This window comes from Sylvia atricapilla, chromosome 3 (genome assembly GCF_009819655.1).
Source record: "Sylvia atricapilla isolate bSylAtr1 chromosome 3, bSylAtr1.pri, whole genome shotgun sequence".
Taxonomy (NCBI): Eukaryota; Metazoa; Chordata; class Aves; order Passeriformes; family Sylviidae; genus Sylvia; species Sylvia atricapilla.
In genome coordinates, this window is record NC_089142.1 from 36,300,960 (window position 1) to 36,328,833 (window position 27,874).

General features: G+C 39.1%; 1 protein-coding gene across 3 annotated transcripts; it reads right to left on the reverse strand.

Moving 5' to 3' along the window:
• Positions 1 to 180: 180 nt before the first annotated feature.
• On the reverse strand, positions 181 to 27,662 carry UBE2J1 (ubiquitin conjugating enzyme E2 J1). Of its 3 annotated transcripts, none has more exons than XM_066315133.1 (8): positions 27,501 to 27,658; positions 18,184 to 18,257; positions 16,345 to 16,476; positions 15,704 to 15,788; positions 13,978 to 14,083; positions 12,008 to 12,137; positions 8,181 to 8,312; positions 181 to 1,392 (listed from the first exon to the last, which is right to left on the reverse strand). In XM_066315133.1, exons 1-8 carry the CDS (start codon positions 27,529 to 27,531, stop codon positions 1,120 to 1,122), a joined length of 963 nt encoding a protein of 320 aa, XP_066171230.1. In that variant the 5' UTR covers positions 27,532 to 27,658; the 3' UTR covers positions 181 to 1,119. The 3 variants fall into 3 exon arrangements, with proteins under 3 accessions (XP_066171230.1, XP_066171231.1, XP_066171232.1); XM_066315134.1 differs by lacking the exon at positions 27,501 to 27,658 and adding an exon at positions 27,199 to 27,264; XM_066315135.1 differs by lacking the exon at positions 8,181 to 8,312 and having other exon boundaries at positions 27,501 to 27,662.
• Between the last annotated feature and the right edge of the window lie 212 nt (positions 27,663 to 27,874).

Genomic DNA, 27,874 nt, shown 5'->3' on the forward strand with positions numbered 1-27,874 from the left:
TTTTAGGCTAAAAAAAAAAACAAAAAACAAAAAAAACACCAAAAAAACCAAAAAACCAAAACAACACCACAACACTGAACACCCCCCCCCCCAAAAAAAAAAAACCCCAACCAACAAACCCCTTTAAAAAAATCTAACCAACCAAAAAACCCCTCAAACAAGAAACAAACTGCTATGTGATACTTGAAACATATCCAAAGACTGGCTTGAAACTTTATTACTAGCAGGATTGTAATAAATACTTCTCTGAAGCACGTTCATATATATGAGAATTTAAGTATAATAAGGTTTAAATTTTCTTTAGTAAATAAAACCACGTATGAAACATTCAGTTCAACACATTATGTATATTTCTGGTATAATTAAAAGACGACAACTCTGGGTAAATAATTATATTACATATTTATAACTATTGCAAGAATAGACATGTTTTGCATAATCTTCAAATTTTAAAAACAAGATATACAGTTGAAAGTACTAGAAGAGGACATTCAAATCTTTCAAAAGATTATCCAATCTTTCTTCCAAAAAATAAAAATCAAAATAATGCAAACAGTTTTCTGGCACCTACTTTCCTCCCACAGTCCTTTGCCTCCCTTCTACACATACAAAGCAACCAGTTTGTATGTGTTTCTCCTCTGGAAATGTGTCATGGCAAATAAAAGTGGTTACGAAACTGTATTCCCTCTAAATTAAGATTCACTAGACACAAACACATAGTAGTGTTTCATTTTATAATCCCCTCTCCAATGTCAAATCTTATACTAATTTAGAGGGGGTATTTATATGGTCATTTATGCTCCATAAAAATTTAATCAACCATTTTTTAAAAATCATCTTTTTCTAGTTTATAAATTACTCAAACTTAGTCCCATCCCACATGCCTTAATGTTACTGTTCCACTGCACTGTTTCTCCAAGTATCTAGTGGGCACTCAAAACTCATAGCTTACATGTCCAACTTTGCTTTTCTTACAAGTAATGTATCTGTAGGTAAATTAACATTCATAAGGATTTAAGCGTAAATACAAAAAGTAACCTTTGTAAACAGTTCTCATGTCTTAGCCAATACAGAACGTTCAGTGAAGCATTCCAGTCACTGCCGTTAGGACAAACAACCTTATAACTCAAACACATACTCGTTAGCCAAACATATTCTACGGAATATGAGAGCTGCCAGCGCAAAGGTCAGCAGGACAATGAGCACAGTTGACCCCGTGTGGTTGGTGTTGCCCCTCGGCTGCTGTGCCCGGTTGAAGTCAGTTGAAGCCGGGGCCCGTCTCTGGCTCTGCTGCTGCGCACGGCGCTGCCGAGGACTCATAGAGGTGGTGGTGCTGGACACAGCTGCAGTACGCTCCTGGCCAGCCACAGCACTGCTGTTCTGAGTTTCAGACTGAAAAAGATGTTGAGAGTTGTCAGACAATACAGCACATAAGATTAACAAGAGATAAAAGCGCAACAACTAAAATGTGCTCTTCAGACAACTGTTAACACAGATCACTAATAATTACGAGATTGTTACTGTCCATAACAATGCTTATTTTTGTCCATAAATGGTTGGTTATTTTGTCCATATGCTATCCTGAGTTAGAAGCATATTTCAAGCTGAAAATCAGCAGTTCTACACACAAGAGAAGGCTGACAGAAGTCTGTCAAACTGTATTTGTTAGAGATTTCAAATATTTTTGTCTAGGATTTGTTTTAGCTCTCTGCTGCTCAAGAAATCTTTAATAATCTTCTGGATAGTTAAATCTCTGAGGATTCACAATGCCACTTATGCTGAAGGGGAAACGAGATGGGAAGCCAAAAGAAGGATGGAAAGAAGTTCAAGAACTGTAATTAGGCAATGCTGCAGTGCCTCCTGGGGACAGCTGGGTCCAGAAGTCTGTTCTCATCACCACCACCACTGGAAAAATCCCCAAAAAACCACAAACCACCCAGCTACCTGATCCCAGCAGTTCCCGAGCACAGCACGTGCGCAGGCAATTGCCTATTGCCCTCTACTGGTCAAACTCGGTCTGACATTACAAGTACTAAAAAATAAACTCGTAAATGATGCTCTTCTGATCATGAAAATTTTATGCTGAAGAAACCAAGTTTCAATCTGATGAACTAGAAAATATGACATCTGATCTCCCACCAGACTAATCCTGCTTGCAATACTAAAAAGCTCAAGCTTCCGGCGTTTGATATTAAAAATAGCTATACAGCACAGTCATTAGAAATAAGCATTTTGACAAGGCTCAATTTAAAAGTATTAAAAAGAAAAAAACTCTGAGAAAAAATTGCAGGTAGGTTTTTAAATTTTGAAGTCTGATTTTCAGTCCTCAGAAAACAAGGTTTTCTGGTATCCCTACTTAAAGTGACTTGCAGCTATTTTCCAGAGTTAGCTTTCTCCCCCTCTCCTTCTAAAAAATTATCATTACAGCAGGTAAAACTAGAATTCTGGACATTTATATTTGTTTCCAAAACCTTTACATGGACACAATATCCATAACCTTATGCACCACGTGAACTATCTGTTCTATCCATAAAGATAACCTTTCCGCGTGACCGAACAGGGAATGCCCTCAACTGGTTATTAGTTTTGACAATCCATAACACAGTGAATAGCACTTGGTCTTGTGACTCTTCTGAGAACCACAAGAATCAAAGTAGTCAAAATTTTCACCTAGTTATTGATGTGTCTCACCCAGGGAAGAGGCCTTCCATTCCTACCTACTAAAACAGTATTTCCCACTGTTTATCATGGGCAAGGAAGTACTGATGCAATTACTCGCCACATTTGACAACTTGCCTGTTTACACAGATGTCTCGCCTAAATAAGCTACTCAGCTTGAGTAGCTTCAAAGCAAAATGTTTTTAAAAGATACATTTTATCAGCAGAGACAGCCAAGAACACCACAAGCAGCCTGTCAGGATTTCCAGTACTTTGCAGAAGACAGTAATTCTGCTTCTCACTTGAAAGCTCCTCTTGCCAAGGTAAATAAAGACTTGGGGAAGCCAAGTCTTTGAAAAAGTAAGTTCCTAGATTCATCTACATTCCCATCATCCAGAAGGCAAGACGGAACGAAGTGACTTCAGGACATAAGAACTACCAATTCAATAAGCAGTTTTTAAAGACATAAAAAAGTCTAGGAATATTCATAATCCATCTTACTAACAAAAGTAACTAGCATTAGCTGTCACACACATCTTCTCAACACTGCAAAACTTAAATTTAAAAATAAACCAGAAAGGTCCTGCTCTGAATAGAACAATCTGTCATACACTGACATTACCAGATCTGTGATTCAAGAGAAATCTCACTGGCAATTTCAAGGCTTTAAGTTATTTTCCCAAAGAAATTACAGAAGGGTTGGGGCAGTAGCAGACCAACGGCTTCACTCAAAGCTCAGCTAATGCATCACCTTGGGATTCCCAACAAAATCAATGGCCAACTATTACCGGATACGCAGCAGAAAGCCAAGAAAGGAGCAATCATGACCCAATATAAATCTGGGTGCAGGTGCCACAGTATCTTAAATAATATAGACAGACAGACAGATTTTGTTTATTTGAAGACTTAACTGTTAAGAATCCCAAAAGTGGCAGATGGGCTGCACTATTAAAAAAAAAATCCCAGTCATCTTGTCTTCAACTTAATGGCCAGTATTTAAACTCTTCGTAAGCAAACGTTACAAGATTTTTAGACTAACTTAACACCTCACATGACACAATTTTCATTGTTTCTGCCAAACCATACTGGAAATGTGGATGAGGCTTAACAGACTAAAAATAGAAATATTCAATAATAGTTACATTATAGCCACCTTTAGCATCTGATCTTTTCAGACATTTAATACACATGTGTGACATTATTACATACGATTTATATTACTATGTGTCATATTATTTTTGAAACTTCTGAAACTGTTAGGACTGATAGAAAACTTTGCTCCAAGGACATCTGAACAATTATTTGAAGAATAAGCTATTTCAGTAAAATATACTTGTATTAGAACTAACAAAAACGTGTATAATCTAACAAAATGCAAGTAAGGAAATTTATATCATGTTCAGTCTACTGAAGAATGGTGAAATTCATTGCATCCTTTATATTTCCAGGCCATTGTTTTAAAAATTTTTATCAGAATACTAGAAGGATTAAATAATCATCTTAGAAGGGATGTTTTAAAAATATAGCAAACTCAGAACCATATAAGTTCTCTGGGTTATTGAAGCCTCTTTCACTTTAACTAATGGTCTGGGGAGAAATGCAGAAATCAGTAGATGTGAAATACTTGTCTGTCTGTACAACTTCCAACTGAAGAAACACTGAAGTTTGACAGAGCATGGCTTAATGGCTAATATGAAAAATGCCTGGTTTTTAATGAATCAAAGTTGGGCCAAGTATTCTCAATTGTCAAGGTATTTTAAATGGTTGCTATAGTATTACGAAAATAAGACATCACTTAACAGAGATAAAGGGAAACACTTTTTACCAATATATCATTCAGAACTTATGATTAAAGATAAGGGCTTTTATATATCTCATGCATCAGAACATAGCCTCATTTTCTGACAGAAACCTCCTTCATCAGCTCAAGAGTAAGCTGGCTTCAGTTACACTGTTTATTTTATCACTCCTCATGATGCTTCATCCAGCCACTATTATCAGCGTCGGTCACTACTACAGATATTGTTTAATAACAGTTGTACTGAGGCTTAATGTATTCCCAGGTCATCAGAAAACAGCCTAACTACAAGTTTTTACCTTGTTACTTAATAAAGCTCATCAAGCATCAACTTTATTCATTAGCCATAAGCCCCAAGGTGGGATATCATTCCATATCAATACACCAAATGTATTGCTACAGATTTTGTGGAAGTTCAAACACCCATAATCCACATGGATTTAGTCTGTGCAGTCAGGAGGGAAGACAGAAATGCAGCCTACCAGCCTCTGCTGCTGAGTAAATTGCACTGCTCTCCAGCCTCCACTAATGAGTCCCACTGTGACCAGAGTTTTGGTACCAAAATTTAGGTGACCACTCGGTCTGAGTCCAACCTATAATATATTCCTCCAAAAACACTGTTTGGCTCAGATGTGGAAGGATCTCACCTTAATACTAAGGGCAATTACTTTTATCAAGCCAACTTGCAGCAGCAGTACCTTGCTTGCACTTTGAATACTCAAACAAGAATAATGTACCATTACTTCACCCTGAGTAGACATCAACAGCTACTACAAATTAACAAAAAAGTATTGTCAGAAGTAGTCCAGGTCAGAGGTGTTCTCTGCACCTAGGTTCAGACTCCTCAGAAGTGCTATGCTACATAAGGCCTTAGGTAGCCTTAATGTTTTAGTTTTATTAATGCTAAAGACTGTTCTCTACAGCTCTGTATCCTTTTATACAAGTTGTTGTGGCAGCGTTTTCCAGAGCAGCGTTGTCCCTTTTCTTGTTCTCATGCTGTTGTACTTGTTACCTTGCACCTGGCAAACCTTGATAATGTTGTGACAGGTTTCTGGGGAAGCAGCTCTCACTGGCATGAGAATCAACTCCCTCCCTCCTTCTTCCTCCTTCAAAGATCAGCTGTTTAAAGGCTGGATAAATGTTCTCTAGTAATACAGGCACATAAAACTTCACAGCCAATGTGCAACACCTGCACCAGTACAGTGAATGGCAACAACCACTGCTGGTCTGGCAAAAACACACGAGAAGGTGGGGAAGGAAGGGAAGTGACCTTGGAAGATGTAGTCATGCAGGGAAAGCCTGAAAGTCAAGAGCTCTGAGTACACCTCTCCCACAGCACAGACAAACACATCCAGGCAGCAAGTACACAGTAAGTACTGTCAAAGGGCAAGAAGCTGTAAGACTGAAGTACCGAGTAACACAATGACAGCCAAAACATAAGCAACAGTTTCAAACGGAGTTTTGAATTCCGAAAAACATATTCTTAATGGAAATACTGTAAGACTTGGTCCTTCTTTAGTCAGTGAGACTTTCCTTTCCCTAGGTGAAGGCTGACAGAAGGGAGAGCTAATTCAAAACATTTTTTTTTATGGAATGAAAAATTCTCTCTTCAGGAATAAGGCTCCATGTGGAACAAAGAAATGGACATAAGGTGATGCCATGCCAGAGACCCATTTCAGTGTGCTCTTCACACAAGAATTACGTTAGCCCTGTCCCAGAAAGGACATTACTGTCCTCACAAATATCTTGCCATTAACACATTCAAAAAATCTCTGGCCTTCCAAGCAACTTAAAGGTAAAAAAATAATGGAATAGAGAACCGGAAAGAACTGGAAAGTTGCTGGAAAGAACAAACTCGACCATGAAGCAGTCCCATAGTAAAACACAGTCTACAGATTCCTTCACCCTCACCTAGAGATGACCCTTTCCTTGGCACCTACTTATTGTTGTGTCTTTAACGAAGACTGCTTACAACTGTTCTAGGAGCATTCCCTTTTTCTGCATGGTTTCTTCTAGTATGACACCTCTGTATTGTCTAGAAAGACAAAAGGTCCCATGGCTTCAGAATGAGACACAATCTAGTACATTAGAAGGAATTACACAGGTTAATACAAGAATTCAGCACCAGGCCCTACCTCTCCCCTTTTTACTCCCAAAAGGAGTAAACTCAGCAAATTTTCTCCAATAGCTTTTAATTAAGTACAGATTTGTAGAGTAAGTGGCAAAAAATTTACCCATGTAGAGAGAATAATGTGTTTTGTTGCCCACATCTAACACAACTTAATAAGGCAGAATTAGATCTTTATACAACAAGAACTCAATAAACAGATTTTACACATGCAAGAAACCCACATGAATAGAAAAGATCTGAGGCTTGTATGGACACTCTTTCACACCTCTAAGCAGCTCAAGGCCCAGGGTGCCCTACTTTGAAAAGATTTCTATTACCTTTCACGTGAATAAGAACACAAAAATAGCAAGCTCAAATTCCTTAGAATAGTCTTTCCTGTTACACATTTCCTTCTTCCACTATGTGGCTATTTTTCACTTCTGAATGGCTCCAGACAATTCCTAACACTCAAAATGTGACAACTCAGAAACACAGGTGTCAGTTCAAACTAAAACTAGCAATCCTGAATATTAGTTCAATTCTCTAAAACATGAACCCAGTTATCATTTACAGTTAATCACATATATGAATACTCTTACATACATTTATATGCTTATATGCTTAAAGGTCTCATTTCCCATGGGACTGATCTTCTAAAAATTAAATTAATCATTAATTATTAAAACAATATAATTGATACAACCAGTTCTCTTTAAAATGTGAATAATTTTTAGAAGTCTCTCTTCTCAAGAAATTGCCAGCAATGCCTTGGTGTGTCAGCTATTTATACTATATTAGCCAGGATTTGTAATAAGAAGAATATAATAAAATGGTTTATTGAATCCTGAACAATCTGGAAAAATCCTTATTGTGGGGGAAAAAGTATGCTATTAACATGTTTATATTTCTACATAGCTTGAAAATATGTTGAAACACACAACAGATGTTATTGGACATGTTGTAGGTTTTTTAACCAATCTGCAGCCCCATCCTCTCTAAAAAAGGCAGCTTAGCTGGGATTTGCCTGCAATTTATCAGTGAATTTAGATTGCAGTTGCAACAGTCATAATAGCAGCTGCTTTGGCCCAGCACCAGACTTCAGTCACTTCCAAAACCTTTATGTAAGCCCTACACCTAGCAGTATTAAAACGTAAGTGCCATACTTCAAACGGTAACAATATTTTAGACTTACTTAAGAGGTTATAAAACTCAAGAAGATAGTATTGATTAATATTTAAAAGCTACAGGTTATCACTGAAACAATTTTGCCTCTGGCTAAGAATGCTGTAGAAAAAACCATCATGCAGATGGTAAATTGTAGTGCTTCAGACACCATAAAGTTTTAATGAACACTTAATGTAATTAAAGGAATCACTGGGAGGAAGAATTGCTAAAATAACACTATTCATTGTTTTAAGAGAAGGAAGTGAAAGCAGAGGTTGTTACTTCTAAAAATGATTCAGCAGACTATTTGCTAATAGATTTTATATAAAAGTATGCAGGAGTTCCAGAATAAGTATGTTAACTACATACTTTAATCAGGACTCCAATCAGCTTAACAGGACCAATTTCATGTTCAGACTATGTCAAACAAAGCTCAAAGATGGACCATACCGTTGCACTTGCTGGGTCTGGGAACTCTCTAGCTGCACCATCCTGCTGGGGCTCACGTGAAGCAGCAGAGTGGTTCAATCCTGATGTGTTTGAGGGTCCAGCATCAGACCTCCTGGATGAATTGACCTCTGCCTACAAGAAGCACAAATGTACACTTCACAGACAAGATCAAAATTGCTCCAAAACTATTTGGCTTATTTTGGAATGTGAATTTTATTGTCGAGAATATGAGGCTTGCCAAAATCAGGTGTGCCAGTTGCATTTCAATCACATAGCAACAAGTTTAAGAAATTTTCATTCTTTAAAAATAAGATTGCACATAACAAATAAAACATTCAAAAAAAGCACAGATGGAGAGAGTAAAAAATAAAATCTTTTAGAACGTCCAGAACATTATGCCAGAATAACACGGGTTTTAAAACTTTTGTTTTGCATGTCCTTAAGGCAATGCTGACCTACTGTTGATACAAGTGAAGCAGCACAGCCTGCTCCCCCACACGACCAAGGAGCCTGTTGAGAGTGCCAATGTAATGTGGCTATACTGGTTTCAGTACAAAAGTTGCCTCACAGACGGAGTGGGCATATATGCATGACACTACACTGGGTAGTACATGCATATCTCTGTCCAGTACTTAAATTTCAGCACAGAGTTAAAATACAAGTCTTGTAATACTGCTTTCATACACACTTACAAAATGTCTACTATGCATTATTTCCCAGAATTCAGGTTTCATGCTTAGGAAATCTGAGACCAGAGATCAGTAGGGACAGGTAGAAGAACACAAACCACAGTATATGTGCCAGCAATTATCTCCTGGCAATGAAAAAGGACATACCATCATAGTGCTGAACTGAAATACTTTTAAAATTTACACATCAGAAAAAAAGAAGTCATGACCAGATCAATTTTTATCAGTGAGCAAGTCACCTCCCAAGTCATGTGTCTAGATCCAAATTTATTACAAAGAAAGCAACTTCAAATCTAGTGACTGTCTTCAAATGCAAATATAAGTAGTGGTGGTAGTAGTAGCGAGAAATACAAACGGTGTATTAGAAAACAACCAGTTACAGTGATAACAAACTGATAAGATCACAGAATACTACTCTTTCATGATACTATTTAGTGTGAGGAAATTTAGTTTTCTGTTTCTTTACATGTATAACCTCAAGAGAATCCAAAAAATACAGTACCAAAACAATCTGGAGATGGATTTAACGTTTGAAAACTCAGAATCTGACAACACTGCTTTCCCTTTGCACTTGACTATTAGGAACTGTAATATTAGACAGGAAAAGTTATAATTCAAATATGGATCATCAACAAAGCAACAGAGAATCATGAAACATTTAGACTGGAATGGACCTCTAGATGTCCCTGGTCCAACTCTCTCTAGAGTCATGAGCAGACAAGCTTTGAGCATCTCCAAAGCTGGGGGTTCCAGAGCCCCTCTGGGTAGTCTGCTCCAGCATTTGACAACACTCAGGGTGAATCTTTCTTTCCTATAGCCAATCATAAGCTCCCTGGAACCTGTGAGTACTGATTTTTATACTCTTGCTTCTCGCCAGATGAGCTTATTTAATCTTTACTGTTAATCTCTATAAAGCAGTACCAAATGTGCATTTGATCTACTTTAGTTTATGAAAGTACTAAATCCAGTATCTAGACTGCAGTCAGACTAACATTCAAAAGATGACCAACATATTTAAACATAATAATGAGGGGGAGCATAGAATTAATTTTACTGCAAAATATGCCTTGTGATAGCAATGTGAAGGTAAACCATACTGTTTTACAGTGATACATATGCTATCAGTAATTTCTTTTTCCTTTTTTTTAAGCAAAATGGAATATCTGTTATATAACACCTAAAAATGCAGAAAACTATTTGGAAGTCAATATAAAACTGATACAAAATATAATTTACTATTAAAGCAGACAGGACAAAGGTGGGTGCTCACAGAAGCAGGAAAACTGTAATGAAAAGATGTCTTGGGGTTTTTTCCCCCCTCCTGAATTTCATATTCCTATCTCAATACCACACAGGGGGCTTTTTACAAAGTTATCATCTTGTTTAAAGCTGATAAGAGACACAATAACCCCGGGATCATCTACACATAGCTAGGAAATCTCTTACTTAAGGATGAAGCTAATGCAGAGGTTGCTACTATGCTAGTAGAGAGACTCAAATTATACACTCAATCAGCAATCTGATGTTAAATCTTACCCCACAAATTGACATGAAATGTATCTAAATGATTAAAAACTTCTTTATTTTCTGCTAGTAATTCATACTATTAGTTTATTACAAACACATCAATTGAACACCTCAGCCTAACAACAAACACATAAGAAAGTCAAGCAAAGCAGAGAAGCAGGAAGCTTAAAAAATCCCAACTCCCAACTAAAATTTGATTTGAGAAGGGAAGAAAGATGCAACCAGAGGACAGAACTCATTTACCTTATTTAAAAAAACAAAAACAAAAACAAAAAACCCACCCACAATGGATGGTAAAAGGCTGTAGAAACCTAAGACTTTGGTTCATTTTTTTCCCTGACAAGTGCCTGTTCTTAGAAGGTGGTCTCAAGCAAATAGGTACATGAAAAGCACCAATGTTCTTTAAAGACTGATGTCTCTAAGTTTTTAATTTTAAAACTGAAAAGGGTAGGAAATGTGAATTATGAGTTCTTTCTCCCAAAAAAACCCTCAAAACCTATATTTCTAGAATTATAAATATCAAAACTGATATTTCTAGAATTTCTTTAATGAAGATTAGCGGTTCTGAAGTAAAAATCCATCCTACAATTTTGAACCCTTATATATTGTAAAAAAGCCAGGAAAAGGCAATCCATTGTTTCCCCAAGTAGCTCAGCTTTAAAACACTTCCTCTGTTTTTCTCATCTTTTAAAATACTTGGAGATGTTTTTATCATAAGTGTTACGGCACAGGAATATGCATGTCCTGCAAAACTGGCAGGAATGCTCAGAAGAAGACAATCTTTACTTTCATGGCACACACAAAAAACGTAGAAGTAGTCTTTAGGTCACTATTAGAAGAACATGGGTGATAAAAGGGGACATATCAGCAGCCTCGACCTTAGCGAGGATGTGTTCTGCAATAATGCCACATTGTCATAATATAACTGTAGTTCCTGCCCTCATGCACAGTAGTCTTCCTTAGTGGCTGATTTAAGAGTTTAGTGGAAAACCCAGTGAAAAACAACACTGTGCATGCAAGACATGCAATTCTCTAAGGAATGTATTTGTCTAAACAAACCTTGCTTTCACTGAAACACAAGCTAGAGAACACATTTTTCGGTCACAGCAACTTCCATACCAGAGTTCAACTTTCAGTATCTTCAGATAGTAGCAGAGTAGTTCAAAAGAATTTGCATTTTTCAGTGGTAATATGTTTTATTCCTTCCATATGCCAAAAGGAAAAAAAATCACAAAGGTAAAAAAATTCAGGTTAACTTTGCCCAAACTTTCCTCACACTTCTATGATAAGACTAATTCTGGAGAATTTAATCAAGTTATTAGTGTCTGAAAATGTGGAAGTAAAAGCAACGTAGGCAGAATTTACCTCAGTGGTCACCACTAAAATTTAAGCTCATCAATCAATGCTTGAGATGCACAACTTAACTGTCAAATTTCAAGAGATCCATTCTTATTTTTCTCTTTCAGACTATACTGAGAAAACAGGCTTCCACATAGCAATTGATGAAGGTTTTCTGAAATGATGAATGTTTCTGTGATTTACGAGTTTTTCCTCAGCATTTTTTTTTCGAATTCTGTACAAGAGAGATAAAAGTTAAAACAGTGACTTTACCTTGAAGCTAATTTGTCTGGCAAGTTCTTTAGCCTCCTTGTCTGCCTGGCTTGACACACTTCCAGATGTCAGTGGTAAGAGGGCTGTCTTCATAGATGTGCCACACATTTCACAACAGAAGTCTTGTGACCTGCCCACAAATGACATAGCTCAGAATAGCATGTTCTCAGTGTTCTTATGAGCTTGTTTAAATAAACTGTTTGCAGAACAATCCACAGAAAGACAAGTGGGGGCAAGAGCAGAAGCTTAGAAGTACTTCCCTCTGTCTCAAATCACTCTATCTTGAAAAAATATATTGAGAATTATCTATATTACTAACACAAATTCTCTCATGTCATTTAGGAAAGTATTAACAATTGACTTAAATATCACTATTATTTATACTTTATTAATAATTTCTTACAATTAAAATACTTATATCTGCAGCAAATAAAAATTATAAATATTTAACTATTTTTACAAATGTTATATTGCACCCAGGAGCTTGCACCTCCAATCCAGGAATTTCAGCTTCATGGAGAACATTACCTTCCCACACCTTCTCTCTACAGGACACACTGCAGGCAGCTGTCAGGGCCAGTGAAGAACCACAGAGACTTGACAGCACAGTATCAAGACCAACGTACCCACTGACTCACTCCTGTTACTGAATGCCACTGAAAAGAGCCTGGCTCTACCTTTTTTACAACTTCCTTTCAGATAATCATACACATGGGTATGACCTCCTGGACCTTTTCTTCTCCAGACTGAACACTCCCAGCTCTTTTATTATCTCCATGTACAAAACATGTTCCAGCCCCTCCGTCACTGGCACTGCACTGAATTTGCTCCAGGACATCTTTGTCTTTCTTGTACTCTGACCTGGTCACAACCCCACCTGAACTCAGCTCTCCTGATGTCTCACCAGTGCTGAGTACTGAAGTAGAACCACTTCCCTTGACCTGCTGGCAATGCTCCTTCTCAAGCAACCCAGGACACCATCAGCCTTCTTTGCTGCAAGGGCACACTGCTGCCTCATTATCAGCTTGGTGAACACCTGAATCTTCCCTTCCAAGCTCCCTTCTAGTCAAGTAGTCAGTTGATGCTATTCCTCTCCAGGGGCAGGACTTTGACATTCCTCCAGCCCACTGAGGCTCCTCTGGATGGCAGCACAACTTTCTGGTGTATCAGCCACTCCTCCTAGTTTTGGATCACCAGCAAACCTGCTGAGGGTGAATCCTGTCCCAGTATCCAGATCATTAATGACACTGAATAGCACTGGCCCCAGTACTGACACCAGGAATACACCAATAGCGACCAGCCTGCAGCTGGATTTTGTGTTGCTTCTCATAATCCTTTGAGCCACACAGCTCAGCCAGTTAATCCACCTTTACTGTCCTCACCTACCTAGGCTTCATGATTCTGGATAAGGAAAAGGACACCAAAAGCCTTGCTAAAGTCCCTATAAACAATACCCACTGCCTTCCCTTTGGCCACTATGCTTATGATTTCATCATAGTCACAAACCTAATCTTAAGTTAATTTCAGAAATAGCATATGTAAGAAGTTGCTTCAGAATTTTGAAATAATGTCATTTTTACTACTTACTTAAAAACAATTATGCATCATTATTTTGGTTGTTTTCTCCCCACTTACTATCAACTCCATCATACTCCACTTTCTCTCCATGCTACAATTAGTACTGTATCACAATGTTAATAACATCTCCAAGTCTGAATTTCAGACAAATCCCTACTATGACCATACAATGCTGGAAGGAACAGAGTGCTCTCAAAATATTTTGTTTGACGGCAAGCTGCAAGTTTGCACAACATTCAGAGAAAAAAGTGACTACATATACAAGGCATCAAACTTGTTTTATTTGGAATAAATGCAAGAGAATAGACTGAACTGGCTTGTTTTCTACAGAATGCATTACCCTAAAAGTGAGTGAATATAAATGTACCTACAGTAACAAAATTAGCACTTACTTCTTTGCAAGAGCTCTTCTTTCCTCTGGTGTGTAATCTAGAGATCCTATTGCCCCTTCACCTTTGGTTGGCATGAATCCAATGATGGCTAGTAAAGCTGTTCTTACTAAAATGGAAAAAGAGTGGAATATAAACGGAATATAAACGGAATATAAACGGAATATAAACGGAATATAAACGGAATATAAACGGAATATAAACGGAATATAAACGGAATATAAACGGAATATAAACGGAATATAAACGGAATATAAACGGAATATAAACGGAATATAAACGGAATATAAACGGAATATAAACGGAATATAAACGGAATATAAACGGAATATAAACGGAATATAAACGGAATATAAACGGAATATAAACAAGGTGGCAGAAACAAGTTGTGATCTCATTCCATAATCAAAAAAGTTGCATTTCTGACTGCAAAACTTCATTCTGCCAAGTCTGAATTTCTACAAGCAGCACTGGTTTGAGTTTTTTTCTTGGTACACTGCAAGGCTTTCTTAATTTTGTTTTAACATCACATTGTAAACAAAGAAAAGGCAACAGCAAACCGAGAAGAAAAAATTGTCACAAAAATGTTGCATTAAGGTGAGTGTTCCAGACTTTAAAAACTAAGAAAAAGGGTAAAGTAGAACTAAGACATAAAAAGGTGAGGGGAGGGGGAGGGGAAAAGGGAGAAGGGGAGAGGAAAAATATAAGAAGGTTCACAGGGAATTCTTTTTGCATCTGTTTTCTATTAGACATGAATTCTGCAATTTAGCATACACATGCTCAGAGTTTTTCTTTTTCACAAAGTATTGAAGAGTTTGTTCCTTTTATGTCATCATAGTAGGGGAAGGAGCTCACTTAAAATATTAATAACTGGTTGTAACAGAATTGTTATCTGAAACATCTCTTTTGACAACATCTGTACTTGGACTTTGTTTTACATAAATTTAAGAATTCAAGACTATTTGCTAATAGATTTGGTAAATAAATATCACGTCAGAAAAGAGATTGGATTTTTACAACTACTTAGAAACACATTATTTTCTACTCTTTAAAAAAATGTAAGAGACTTAACAAAAGTTGAAGAGTGGTCTGCTAGAAAATGCCTAAGATCTTACCAACATATTTTAAAAGTGAAACTGATACAGAAATAATTGATGTACTGTACTAAGCAAAACTACAATTACTTGAACATAAGCATATTGCCTTGGATGAACTGTGCCAGATCTCAATTTCTGCCGTAATAGTATTTTTAAAACTTAAGATAGAGAAGATTCAGTTATTCTGAACTCAGGCCATGTTATCTTTCCTCTTGAGTGCTCAGAACCACAGCACTAGAATTGAAAACTCCTCTCTATTAATAATCAAGCTGGCTTAGTGATTATGCAAAACCAGGGTAAAGTAATAGGATTTATTTTGGTAAGAACAATTTTAAACAAAACACACAAAGAATATTCTAAGTAGTTTGAGAATTCTTAATGCTTATATATCCAAGTAAAAAAGAGCTTACCATCACCCCTCAGTTTCTCAGCTCTGGCATTTACTCAGTATCATTTCCAGACCATTCAATTTCACTCTTTTATGACCTTACATTTGACAAATTCTCCCATAATTTTACATCCTCAAAATCTATCTCCTTCTCCACTATAAACATTCTTCATGAGATTTTTTTTTTACTTTAAAGAACAAGTTGTTTGACAGGGGTCAAATTTTTCAAGGAATTGTTACTTACTACTCCAGGAAGGCTGCCATGTTTCAGGATGATGCCCTGAGATGCTTAAACAAATTTTCTTCCCCACTTCAAACCTGCCATTTGCCTTCAAAAGAAGAAGAAGGATACAATAAAACATGCTAGAAGTTAACTCCCGAGTTTTGGTAAAAGATATAAAAACTGTGATCAAAAGAATTCTATGTGCAAACTGTGACAACTATACTACTGCCAACCTTACAAAATTGGCGTTCAGGTCACTGAACACAGAACTCTGTCATCTGGCTTTACTAATGCATGAAGAAAACCTTCTACAAAACTATGCACTAAGGAAGGCCTTTGCCCCAAACTACAGGTCTGTCCTCCTACATCTGGGCAATGTTTTCAACAGAAACCAAGAGGGCCCATGGGGAGAACAGAGACAATCACAGCAGCAACGTGATTTCTCCTTGAGGAAAGAACTTCCACTTAATAGGCATTAAGCTTCATGCAATTAGAGATTACCAAAATAATCTTGGAAGACTTTGGATCTTCTATTATACTATACTGAGTCACTGTTCTTACAAAAATGACATTCTGTTAAATGCCAAGAATCTTTCTCTCTCTCTCTCTGATAAAATTGATAACATAAAAAGAAAAAAAACCTAGTAAGCATGCTTACTTACCGTCAGCAAAATAATGCTGGGTGGTTTCATGGGATATTCAGGTGGTAGCACTATTCGCCCATGATAAATCCCTCCATCAAAATCTGAATCTGGAGGACCTCTAACAGTGAAGTGCCATTCAAAAAGATTATCCTAAAATGTCCCCATCAATGGAAGAAGTGGGGGAGGGGGGAAGAAAAAAAAAATTAAAAAGTGCTTGTCACAGAAATAGACAACCCAATGCCATTTTCTTGAACAAGGACAAGCTAAAGAAACAGTACACAGGCAGAAGTTTTAAGAAGTCAAAATCAAATGGAGAGTTAAGAGAACGTCGGACTAAGGATAAAGCATTGTAGGTTTCTGGTAATTTTCTTATGCAATAATTCACCAAAACCCTCAAACTTATTATCCAAATTCTTTATAGTAGCTGTACAAATTATGACAAGAGTTTTATTACATAACAGACAGAAAACTGAGTCAATTAACAGAAAATGGGATCTTTGCCTCAGAGAACAATTTTTGAAGAATCAAGGGGAGACTTACACCAAGAAAGAACACTAACGACAGCCTCCTCAAAGCTCCTTTCCGTGCCCAGGTCAATACAGGGATTTGACTCATACCCAGAGAATTCTTATTCTTTCTTCTCCACTAACAATTTTGAAACAGCTACTGTGCCTTATTGCACAACTTTGAAAGGTACACTTCAAAATCTAGAGTTTTATTGTCATTGGACATATAAATAATTTCTCTTTAAACATTATTTCTTTGGGGTTTTGAGCTGCGATTTATGTATCAGAACTTGTGCTGCCAACAGCTTCCGAAATATTTACAAGCAGAACAACTCCTACTGTTAGCACTGGAGGCCAAATGAGGCTTGCTGTCAGTGAATGAGATCCCTCAGCTAATGCTCAACACTGGTATTACAGCACTGAACAGCCCACCTAGTCACAGTTTTTCAAGTACAGGAGATAACTGTCAAGATTTCCAGCACTTCCTTTCATCCGCCATGGTACTCTTCCCAGTGAGACACTGCTCTAATCCAGAAATAAGATTTTCATGTAGGTTACAAATAACAGCAAGAATTATAGCTCTCATTTCACCACAGGAAGGTGAAACAAACTACAGAAAAAAACTACTGGACAATAAAGAACATTTTTAGAGCACCTAGGAACATCCATTATTATGTGAGCATGTTAAGCGTGTTATGCATTTCTGCAAAGAGCTAAAAATCAAGTCTCCCAACTGAATACCACAGAATACTGTTTTTTTTATTAATCCAGTGAAATCAGAAGGGATTTCTGCTTAAGTTCCTAACCACCAGAACTTCATTGTCCTCTCAGCCCAAAGACTTCACCGGGTTTTTAGACAAGAAGCTACTCCTTAAGTGAAATCCCTCTCTTACAATGCATCCAGAATTGCACACATTTATGTTTTCACAGGTTTTCTTAAATTCAAAACAGCAATCCTCAGAGATTAAGTTAACGCTTAGGTTAAGTGTTCCAGTGAACAACTCAGCAACTGAGCCAGATGTCAGGTTTGAGTACAAAAAGCTTGACTTAAATATTAAGTATTTCCATTGTCTTGGGAAAGAGATGGGGGAACAAACATACCCATGCTATAAAGCTACTCAGGTGCAATCTAAAACTGTTATTAAGTACTTTCACCAATAAGCTGGAACTACAAGACCACTGAAGCTGAATTCTGCTGTTGATTTCCATCACAGGGAAAAAAATCAGTTTGCTATCATTTAAATATGTACATTTTAAATATACATGCATTTTAGAGAAGTATACATTAATTAAGAGTATATATGAATAAAACTACCTAATTAAAAGCTCTTGCAAACATATAGAAACAAACCTCCAAAGGATGTGCATGATAATGATCTGTAGGATCCTTTAGTTCTGCAGCCTCTTTCATCAAACGTTTGACAGCTAAAAATAGAGAAAGCATAAGACATGAAAATGAAGAAAGTAACTTAATATGCATTGCATAGAAAAATACATAAAACATTTCATGAAGGACTCTTTCCAGTTAACTAATCTTCTCCAGCATATTCCAGCTTCTTCATAATTCAAGACACTACATAATTACTTATGATGAATAAACCTTAAATGGCTTATACAAGGATAAAGTCATGAAAAATATGTGCATGGTCACAGAGTTTCTCAACACTGAACACTGGGACTAAAGTAGTTTTACATAGTAATTGCACCAGACAGAAGGAAGAACATACATATCATTAACAGAGGTTCAGACTACAAGACTTACAAAGCTAACAACCTCGATATTTTATGATATGCATCTTTAGCAATTGCCGAAAAGCTTTATCCTGACACCTCCCATGACAATTATATGACTACTTCCTTACGGAAATCATCAAGTAATACTTGAGAGAAGTCAACACATCACCAATAACAGGAGATGAAGTCTTATATTAGATTTGAAAAAACATATGGTCCAGCCAGAAAAATTTACCCAGGGCCTCTGCAGTTGGGACCTGCCACTGAGTGTGAACACTTAGGTATTTTTCTATTATAACTTCAGGATAGTCATTAGTAACCTTCTCCAACCTTCCACTTCAAAAATACCAGCATCATCTGTATTTTCTGCATCTCCTTGTGGCCACTTCTGGAAGCTCTGTTACATTACTTATATTTCAGGTGTCCTCATGTGCACCATACCTTGTTGTCTAATAAAAAAACTCTAACCTCCCCACAGAGGAATTTTCCTTCCAATCTGTGAAAAGTTCTTTCCTCCTTCACACTTTTGGACAGCTATAAACAACAGCTCAAAGTTTGAGAATTTCACTTCTTACAACCCAAACAGAAAACCAACTACGTGGAAATGTGCTACTGCCACAGGGAGATGTCAATTAAAACACCCTACAGATCTCACCAGGTCACATCAAGCTAGCAGCATTCAGGCTCTGCTGAGTAACAGTTTGGCTCTTTCATCTTCATTAAGGTTTACCAGTTCATTAGACAGGAATAACAAGAAAACCAGTCTGGACCAGAAAAGGCTTTGGACCCAGCATTGCTTCACAGTCAACAAGTCTGGACACTTGCCTTTAGAAGAAGAGTGGCATCCATCAGGATGAGCTAATTCAGGAGTGAACACCCCATGAAGCAGGACAGTGACCATGAGAATACAGACTGTATGTAACAAAACCTAATAAAGACAGAGCAGTGATGGACAAGGCAGACAGCTGTTACTGAGACTTCCCAGCTGAGGGACCAAGACAGAAAAGAAATACATTCGCCCATACCAGCACCACGTGCAGTCATCCCTGTTCACCGAGGAAAAGCTATTAGAGCATAATACTATTTCACACTTGGGGCACGAAACATAGCAAAATCTAATTTAGCACTTTTATATCATAGAGAAAATTTGTTTATAAGAAGTTTTCAGTATGAAGCAACCCAGGACATCTTAAAAATCTATCAAGTGACCTAACTTCAGCCTTCCAATACCTGAAGGGAGCCTACAAGAAAGATGGGACAGGACTTTTATAAGAGCATGTAGCTCTTATAAAAGGGGGACTGGCTTCAAACTGAAAGAGAGTAAATTTACATTAGATACTAGGAAGAATTTCTTTCCTGGATGGTGAGGTGCTGGAACAACTTATCCAGTGAAGTTGTGGATGCCCCATCCCTGGAAGTGTTCCAGGCCAGGTTGGACAGAGCTCTGAGGAACCTGGTCTAGTGAAGGTGTCCCTGCCCATGGCATGGGGGGTGGAAGAAGGTGATCTTTAAGGCGCCTTCCAACCCAAGTGTTCCTATTACTCCATGATTCTAAGAAGCATGTGTGTATGCACAAAAGCTGAGAGCTGGGGTTGGTCAGCCTGAAGAAAAGGCTCTAGGGAGACCTTACTGTGACCTTTCAATACCTAGAACATACTTAAAAAGAACAAAGTAACTTTTTACCACAGCCTGTAAGGACTAGACGGAATGGTTTTAAACTCAAAGGGAATACCTTCAGATTGGACATATGGAAGGAATTCTCTACAGTGAGGGCAATGAGACACTGGAACAAGTTGTACAGAGAAACTGTGGATGCCTCGTCCTTGAAAGAAGAAGAACAAGTTGGACAGAGCTTTGAGCTGCGATCTAGCAGAAGGTGACCCTGCCTGAGGCAGGGAGGCTGAACTAGATGACCTTGAAAAATTCCTGCCAAGCCAAACCTTTTGTGTTTCTCTTCTCACATTGCTGAAAAATACCAACTGAGAGGCTGCAAAGAAAAGCCTGGAGTGGTAAAGGTTCATTCTGAGAATGTGTGATCCAGTGAATAACGCATGAAATTTGTTTCTTCTTTAAGCACTGCTGTGGTATTCATGAAACAGCTCCTCCTTTCACTACCAAAAACTGTGGTGGAAGAAACAGGCATAATTCACAAAGTCTGCCTGCAACAAGTGATGGTATTTCAGCCCACTTAAGTCACGCTGAGCCACTGAGTAAGCATTTGGCAATGGCAATTCTGAAAAATCCAAATGGTTTGGGCTAATCTGAAATAGAGAGTCACACACTGTCAATAAATTCAGAGTATCGCTAATTCAGCCAAAAAAAGAAAAGCTAAGACACTGAATTTGTCTAAGACAGGTTTTAGAAACAAAAAATAAAAAAATCAAAGTTTTTTAATGTGACATAACCATCAGCACGAAAAATAACCACACTTTCACAGATGCACTCAGCAACACTTTATTAATGCTCATCAAAATGAAATCCTGAGGAAATTAAGTTTCTGGACTAGACATTACAGGAGAGTTCCCACCAAGCAGGTGGTGTGGGAGCTCTCCACTGCTCTGTGGAGAAAAGACAGAATACTACAGGTCAGATGCTCTGCCTGACAACCTGCCTCTTGTGTTAACACTGAACTCACCATAATTTTCTGAAAAGCAAAATATGGATATAAAACAACCCCCCGCCCCCGAGAATTAAATTAAAAGCCACCAGCTTGCTTTAGGATTGAGTGGTGGTGGAATAAAAATTAACGAGCAAAATTTGTACAATATATGCATATGTGGTCCATAGATTTATTTCTGCCAAAAAACATGTCCAGTCAAATTCCACTTTCATCATCATTTACTTTAAGCTACCCTGAAACTTCAGTTCACACAACTGCTTCTTTTCAATATATCTGCAGGTCATGTTCAAGTACTCCTGCTTTGTGCCCAACCAGACAAGTCTGCATCTAGTTGCTGGGGAAACATTCTGGATGCAGAAAATGCAAGAGATCACTCTTTGTCAACATCAGTGTAACTGCTTAAAGAGATGACAGGATTTGAACATTGGTGGTGTTTTCTTAGTAAATCATTATGCCTTTTCTTAAAAAAACCCAACAAACATGACAGTGTCTTCCTCAAACATACTGCAACCTTTTCATTCTGAAACAAATTCTCAAACTTCAGTTTCAAATTTCAGTTCTGCTATTTGAAAAAGAAAGTATATAAGGAACAGATAAATAATGGAATCCAGAATAGCTGGCATAAAGCTAGAGATCTCTCAATCTTTCAAGTTGACTTATCTAAGCTGGGAAAAGAAGAATAAAACAACCTGACAGCTTTTACTGCTTTGGCAAATGTTTCTTACCTTTGTATTTATGGCTGCTATTTTTTTTTTTCACTTTAAGAAAGATTTAGAGGTCTACTCAGGAGAAATACAGAAGTAGTAGTAATTTTTCCCTATGGCTCCGCTGAACAAAACAGCACAAGTAAGGATGCAATTTACATATGGAATACAGGTTTTCCACTGAAAATAAAACTCCTATAAAACCCTTCATCGCAGAGAAACATTTGTAACTATTCAATCCACTTGAGCGATTAGTAAAGCACAAGTCATCTTTGTTATGCATTTTTCTATTAATGAGGCTACTATCTACAATTAGGAAAAATATTGGACAATAATAGTGGAAAAAAAATTTTAAATGGAATCACATAAACCATTTGAGACAAGTATCAGATCCCTTCAATTATGTGCATGTGTCATGGATGACATTTTGGGAGGATCTTCTTAAAACCAGCTGGCTTTGTTCTCTTCCCCCCTCCACTCTATACCTGACTATTGAGCCAAGAGTGCCTGACCTATGGCTGGTGTAACCATCAAGTGACTTCAGAGGTCACAGTGCAGAGAGTCACCTGCTGAAGCACCAGTCCCCACAGCAGCCCAAAGCACCTGGGAACACAAACTGCATTGGCATTTAAAAGAAAATCTCATTTACTTTTAAAGGGAATGATAATATTTCTTGTAAGGGGAAAAATAACAGTGAATCACACTGTCAGTAATTCCACTGCATAAAAAATGGATCACATAATCTAAAAAACCCATCAGGATTAAGCTTATGTGTAAACTACTTAGCATTTCTTGTAAAACGACAACACCTGATGAGCTTTGACATTTTAAGTAAAAAAAAAAAATCACTTAAGGTGATGCGGTCACTGATGTATTAAAGAAAACATATTTAAAGCGAAGAGTCACAGCAGCTCTTTGATATGAAAATGGCATTTTTTCAATTTTTTTTTTTTTCTGTACTCTCTAGAGAATGGTTTATTAAATTTAAACATACAGCAACTCCAACAGGTTCACATCAATCTGCACCATGTCACTTGGACCTGTGTGTCATCTTGTGGATGTGAGTCTCCTGGACAGCTTAGAACCTGAGAATGATGTGTGATCATCTGTGAACTAAAACTAATAGAAATAAATCAAAACCACAGCATCGAACCAGCTACTATGAAGAAAATTAACTCGATCCCAGGCAAGACCAGGACATTCCTTTGGCAGTTCCTTTGACTTCTGCTACAAAACAAACGGAAACACCATTTGCCAAGAAACAGGCCAGCTGTTTTCCACCTTCAGGGTCTCAGATACATCCTTTCTTAAGACTCATAAGCCTCCTGAATAGCTGCTTTACATCTTCACAGCCTCATGTACATTCTTTCACATGACCAACAAGGCTCCTGTACTCATATAAAGTATTAATAAGTATTAAAAAAATAAAAAAACTTTTAATTAGTCTTATGTTGCTTTCCTCTCACCCTCAGAAACAACTAATCTTTAGTCCCCGTTTCCCTCAGGGCAGCAGGAAGTTCAGTACTCTTCTTGCAGTTGTGATTGAAAACAACTGTTTAGTCAACACAAAGGGAGGAAAAACGTACAAAATGCAAGGTGCTTGTTGAACATGCTAAGATCAAACAATGTCCTCAGCCTTAATAAAATTTTAACATGTTCAACTTTTTATATTTAAACAATCTATCTTTATTTCATACACAGAAGGTACTAAGCAGCACAACAGCTACTGGCTATTTCCTATTAGCTCTGTTTTGTTAACAAAGAACTGACGCACACTTGTTGGCACGGAACACTTACTTGTACAAAATATGCAGTGGAGAAAGAAGTGCAGTTTGTAGGAAAAGCAGCAATTGTATTGAAGATGACAGCTAAGAGGATCACAATCTCAGCATTGTTATGTTCCCTATGCCTCCAGGATCCCAAAGCAGTGCCCCTGGGCAACAAACGCAGGACAGCATGCCATGCCTCCCTCCACATGCTCTCCCCAGGCCTCCAGTGCCCCTAATAATCAAATTGTCAATGAGGTGGTCAGCTGAAAGCAAAACAAACTCTGCTCCCCCAAAAAACAAAAACCACGGTTGTCTGTGGGCTCTGTAAGTAGTTGTTGATAATTCTTCAAGTGTCTGTGTTAATGTGCACTCAGATGCCTGGTCACAGCCTACACAAAAGTGAGACATCGTCACTATAAAAGCAGCGACTACAAGATTTGGTGTCTGATCTTACGGCAGGCTAAAGGTCACAGCTCTTGGGGGAAAAAAAAAAAAGTAAAGAGATTATTCCAAGTAGTTGTCTTATAAATTTCAGAAAATAGGGATGTTCCTGAGGCATGAAGAGGATGAAGTCTGTACTTTTGTCAGCTGAGCTTTAATATTGATGGGAGAGGTTTATCAGCCATGTGGTGGCAGGCTGATATACACTGACTAATCCATTTTGAAATCCTAAGACAGAAAACAGCTTGCCCTTTAACAACTGCCAAAAATACACACAAAAATATGAAGGAACAGCCTACAAGGCTTTGCCTTATTGAAGAAATACAAAGAAGCCTGAAGTGTGGAGTGTGAAATTTCACCCCTTCCAAAATTAACAGTCTTTTGGGAAGAAACAGAAAAGAAACTCAAGCTCACAGGCAGTGTGAGAGGACAGCATCAGGTGAATGCCCCCATGGCTCCCTGCTCTTACACAGGGTAAGTGACAGGACCTGCTTGGCCATCCCAGACCTGCACTGGCCATGGCCCGTACCTATGGCAAACCCAGACAGCCCAGAGCTGTGCTGCCTCTCATCGGCAGAGATGTGGTATGCAGGGGAACAACCTGCTTTGTGTTGTGGAGAGTTACCATCTTTCACATACATTGAGATGAACTAAGCAGCTGTAGCAACAGGGATAAGGAAGTAGATGAACACACTGCCTAGGAGCAACCAGCAGCAGGACAAAGATGTGTAACAATATTGCTCTTTTGTGGTCTGCCTGAGAGCACACAGAAAATAGGGCAACAGAAGAGCCTAACTGATCTCCACTCATCAATCTGGTCTAGCACATTCACAGAAGAGGGATACAGGTATTAACCACAGATGAACTTCAGCACTTTCACAACTCTATAACAGAATTTGGCTTAAAATGAAAATCAATAAAGGCACATGTTTCTTTTAACAATACTTCCCTATTTAAAATGTGTTTTCATCTACAACATTAGATTAAAGCAACTTACACTAAAAGGGTTAGCAGAATTTGCCCTTTTAAAAACTACTGAGCAGATGAAGTCACCGTTTGCAGTTTGCTCAAGTCCAAAAGCAGATTTCAACAGTAGAAGCCTCTTGTACAGGTACAAAACGATTACTTTTTCCACTCTGTCTCAAGATAGCATGTTCAAATCCCTAAAGCTGACCCAAGTGTTAGCAGCTTGGTTCTTCCTCTATTAAAGGCAAAGCAACAACAACAGGCACAAGGACAGCTACTCACTCTAAAGCCCTAGAGGGGTCAGTTACCAAAGTAATCCCTTCAGTCCACGGATGGCACAACCCCTCGAAATAGAAAATAGGGTGGACTTCTTCTCACGTATTTTAGTGCATTTACACAAGTTGAAACCACCTTAATATCAGAAGATTCTACAGTTCCATCGTAAGCCTTCAGTCGAATGGCAAGAGTAAGATATCACCACTAAACTGCACACGTAACCGGAACAAGACAGGAATTTGTAAAACATACACAGAAATATTAAGTAACTGCATACGCATATCTACCTGGTTAGCAAGTAAAGTGCCAGACTAAAAGCAGTGGCTATACAGAATTACCATCAACTCATTTTAATGGACAGCTGTTAAAGAAACAAAATGTATTTGTAATATCTGTTTATATTTATTACTAGATGAAATAATAAATAAAATTATTAAAATTAAAAAATAAATATTATAATATTTATTTAACATATTTTTGCTCATCTGTTCAGTGAATGATTTCACACATACTGGCTGTTGAAATCAATGTTTTAAATTGTTATAGAAATTTTGGAAATTATTTATATAATTTACAAATTTTCACTATCTGTATGGAAAGAAATACTTTAATATATTAATAGGTAACCAAACATGTTCAATTTGGAGAAATAATATTAAACCATTGCATGAATGATTTATCTTTGCCACATAAAGTACATTTTGCTATGGAACAGGTGGTTCCAGCTGGTTTTCAGCACCAAGAGGTGCTGAACATCAATTCCAGTAAAGGTAATTCTCTCTTTAACATAGGGCAGACAAGTAACAACATAGAGGAAGAGCATTCCTAAATTAAGCCACAAATATTTGTCCTCTCCACCCAGTTCCCAGGTGTTTGTCACACAGCACACCACCACTGTTTCTCATGACGTGGCAGACCACAACCAGTGAGTGTGTTTGTGTAGCCTTGTAAATTCACATACGCCACACATCCTGCATATCTCCCTAAAGAAAAGTGTTCCTTCCTGATATTTTAAATGACAACAAGTTCATCATTTGCTTAGTGATCCTTCTTATCTTTCAGTTATGCAACTATGCAACTTGGGTGTGAGGCTAAGGGACATAATTTAGCAACAGATACATCATCCGCATGAGATACGTTTGTAAACAAGCATGTCACTGACATCTGTAAGGTACAAGCCGTCACAGCATTCAGTTTCTCCCCACCTCTCATGCTGGTAACAGGACGGTATAATTACAAAACAAAGCCACTGCTCATCACCACAACACGAAGCCAATAATGCCAGTTTCTCAACAGCCGGTCAGGGGAATGCAGGGGCAGGACAGCGACCCACACACAAACCCCCCCAGCCCTTACAAGCGGCAGTGCCAGGCCTCCGGCTGTGCCAGCAGCTCCGGGAGGTGAAGCCCCGGCACAGCCGCTCAGAGGCCACTGCTCCAACACAGCCACGCGGGGGGACATGGCCTGGCCATAATTGCTTCCTAGGAATCAAAACCTCCCCTTCCAGCGCTGTTTCTCCACATCTCTTGAGGCGTCTCTCTCACTTCAGAGGTTAAAAAAAAAAAAAAAAAAAAAGGCGGCTCAGGAGTTACAGGCATGAAGTTTAACATGCAAACATGTCAAACCAAACATGTCAACATAGACACGCAAGTAAACAGAGCCTGTACAGCGACACTTCGGCAAAACAAACTGACGCCACACACACAGGCCAAGTAACCCTTGGCAAGCCGTCCCCTCACACGCTCCCACCGAGAGACAAGGCGATGCCCGGGGGAACCGGGCACCCGAACAAACATTCCAAGGTACGTTTCCACGAACCACCCAAAATGCGTGGGCACACAGAGACATACACAAACCTGGCAGTCAGAGTGTTTCGAAGCGAATTACAGCTCGGAGGAAGCTTTCAACGCCATCGCACTGCGAAGGCGAACCGAACCCGGCCGGCCTCCGCCCGAACGCCGCCGCCGCCCGGCGCAGGCAACCCACCCACCGCCGCGGCCCCCGGCCTCCTCCCCGCCGCGCTCGCAGTCCCGGCCCCGGCCCCGGTCCCCGAGCCCTCCGCGACCAGCGGCAGCCCCGAGGTGGGCTCGCCCGCCGGCAGCGGCCCGGGCAGCCCGTAAAGGCGCGGCCGCCGCCCCCGCCCGGCCCCGCCGCCTACCCGGGCTCTTGAGGTTGTAGCGGGCCTCCATGGCAGCGGGGCACCGCTCGCTCCCTCGGCGGCGGCTCCGGCGGCGGGGCAGAGGGCGGAGGAGGAAGGCCGGCCCGGCCCAGCCCGCCTCGGGACACTCCCCTGACGTGGCAGCGGCGGCGACAGCCCCGCCGGGCCCGCGGGGGGAGGCACCTGCCGCGCCGGCACCGCCCCGGCCCGGCCCCGGAACCGCGGCCGGGAAGGAGCCGGGGGGCTGCGGGCCCCGGGCCGCGGAGGCTGCGCGGATTAAATTGTCCCTGCTGCGGCCCCCGCTCGGCCCCGCCCCGGCCGCAGAGGTGATGGGGACGGGCGCGTCCGGGCCCCCGTGGGCTGGAAAGTGCGGG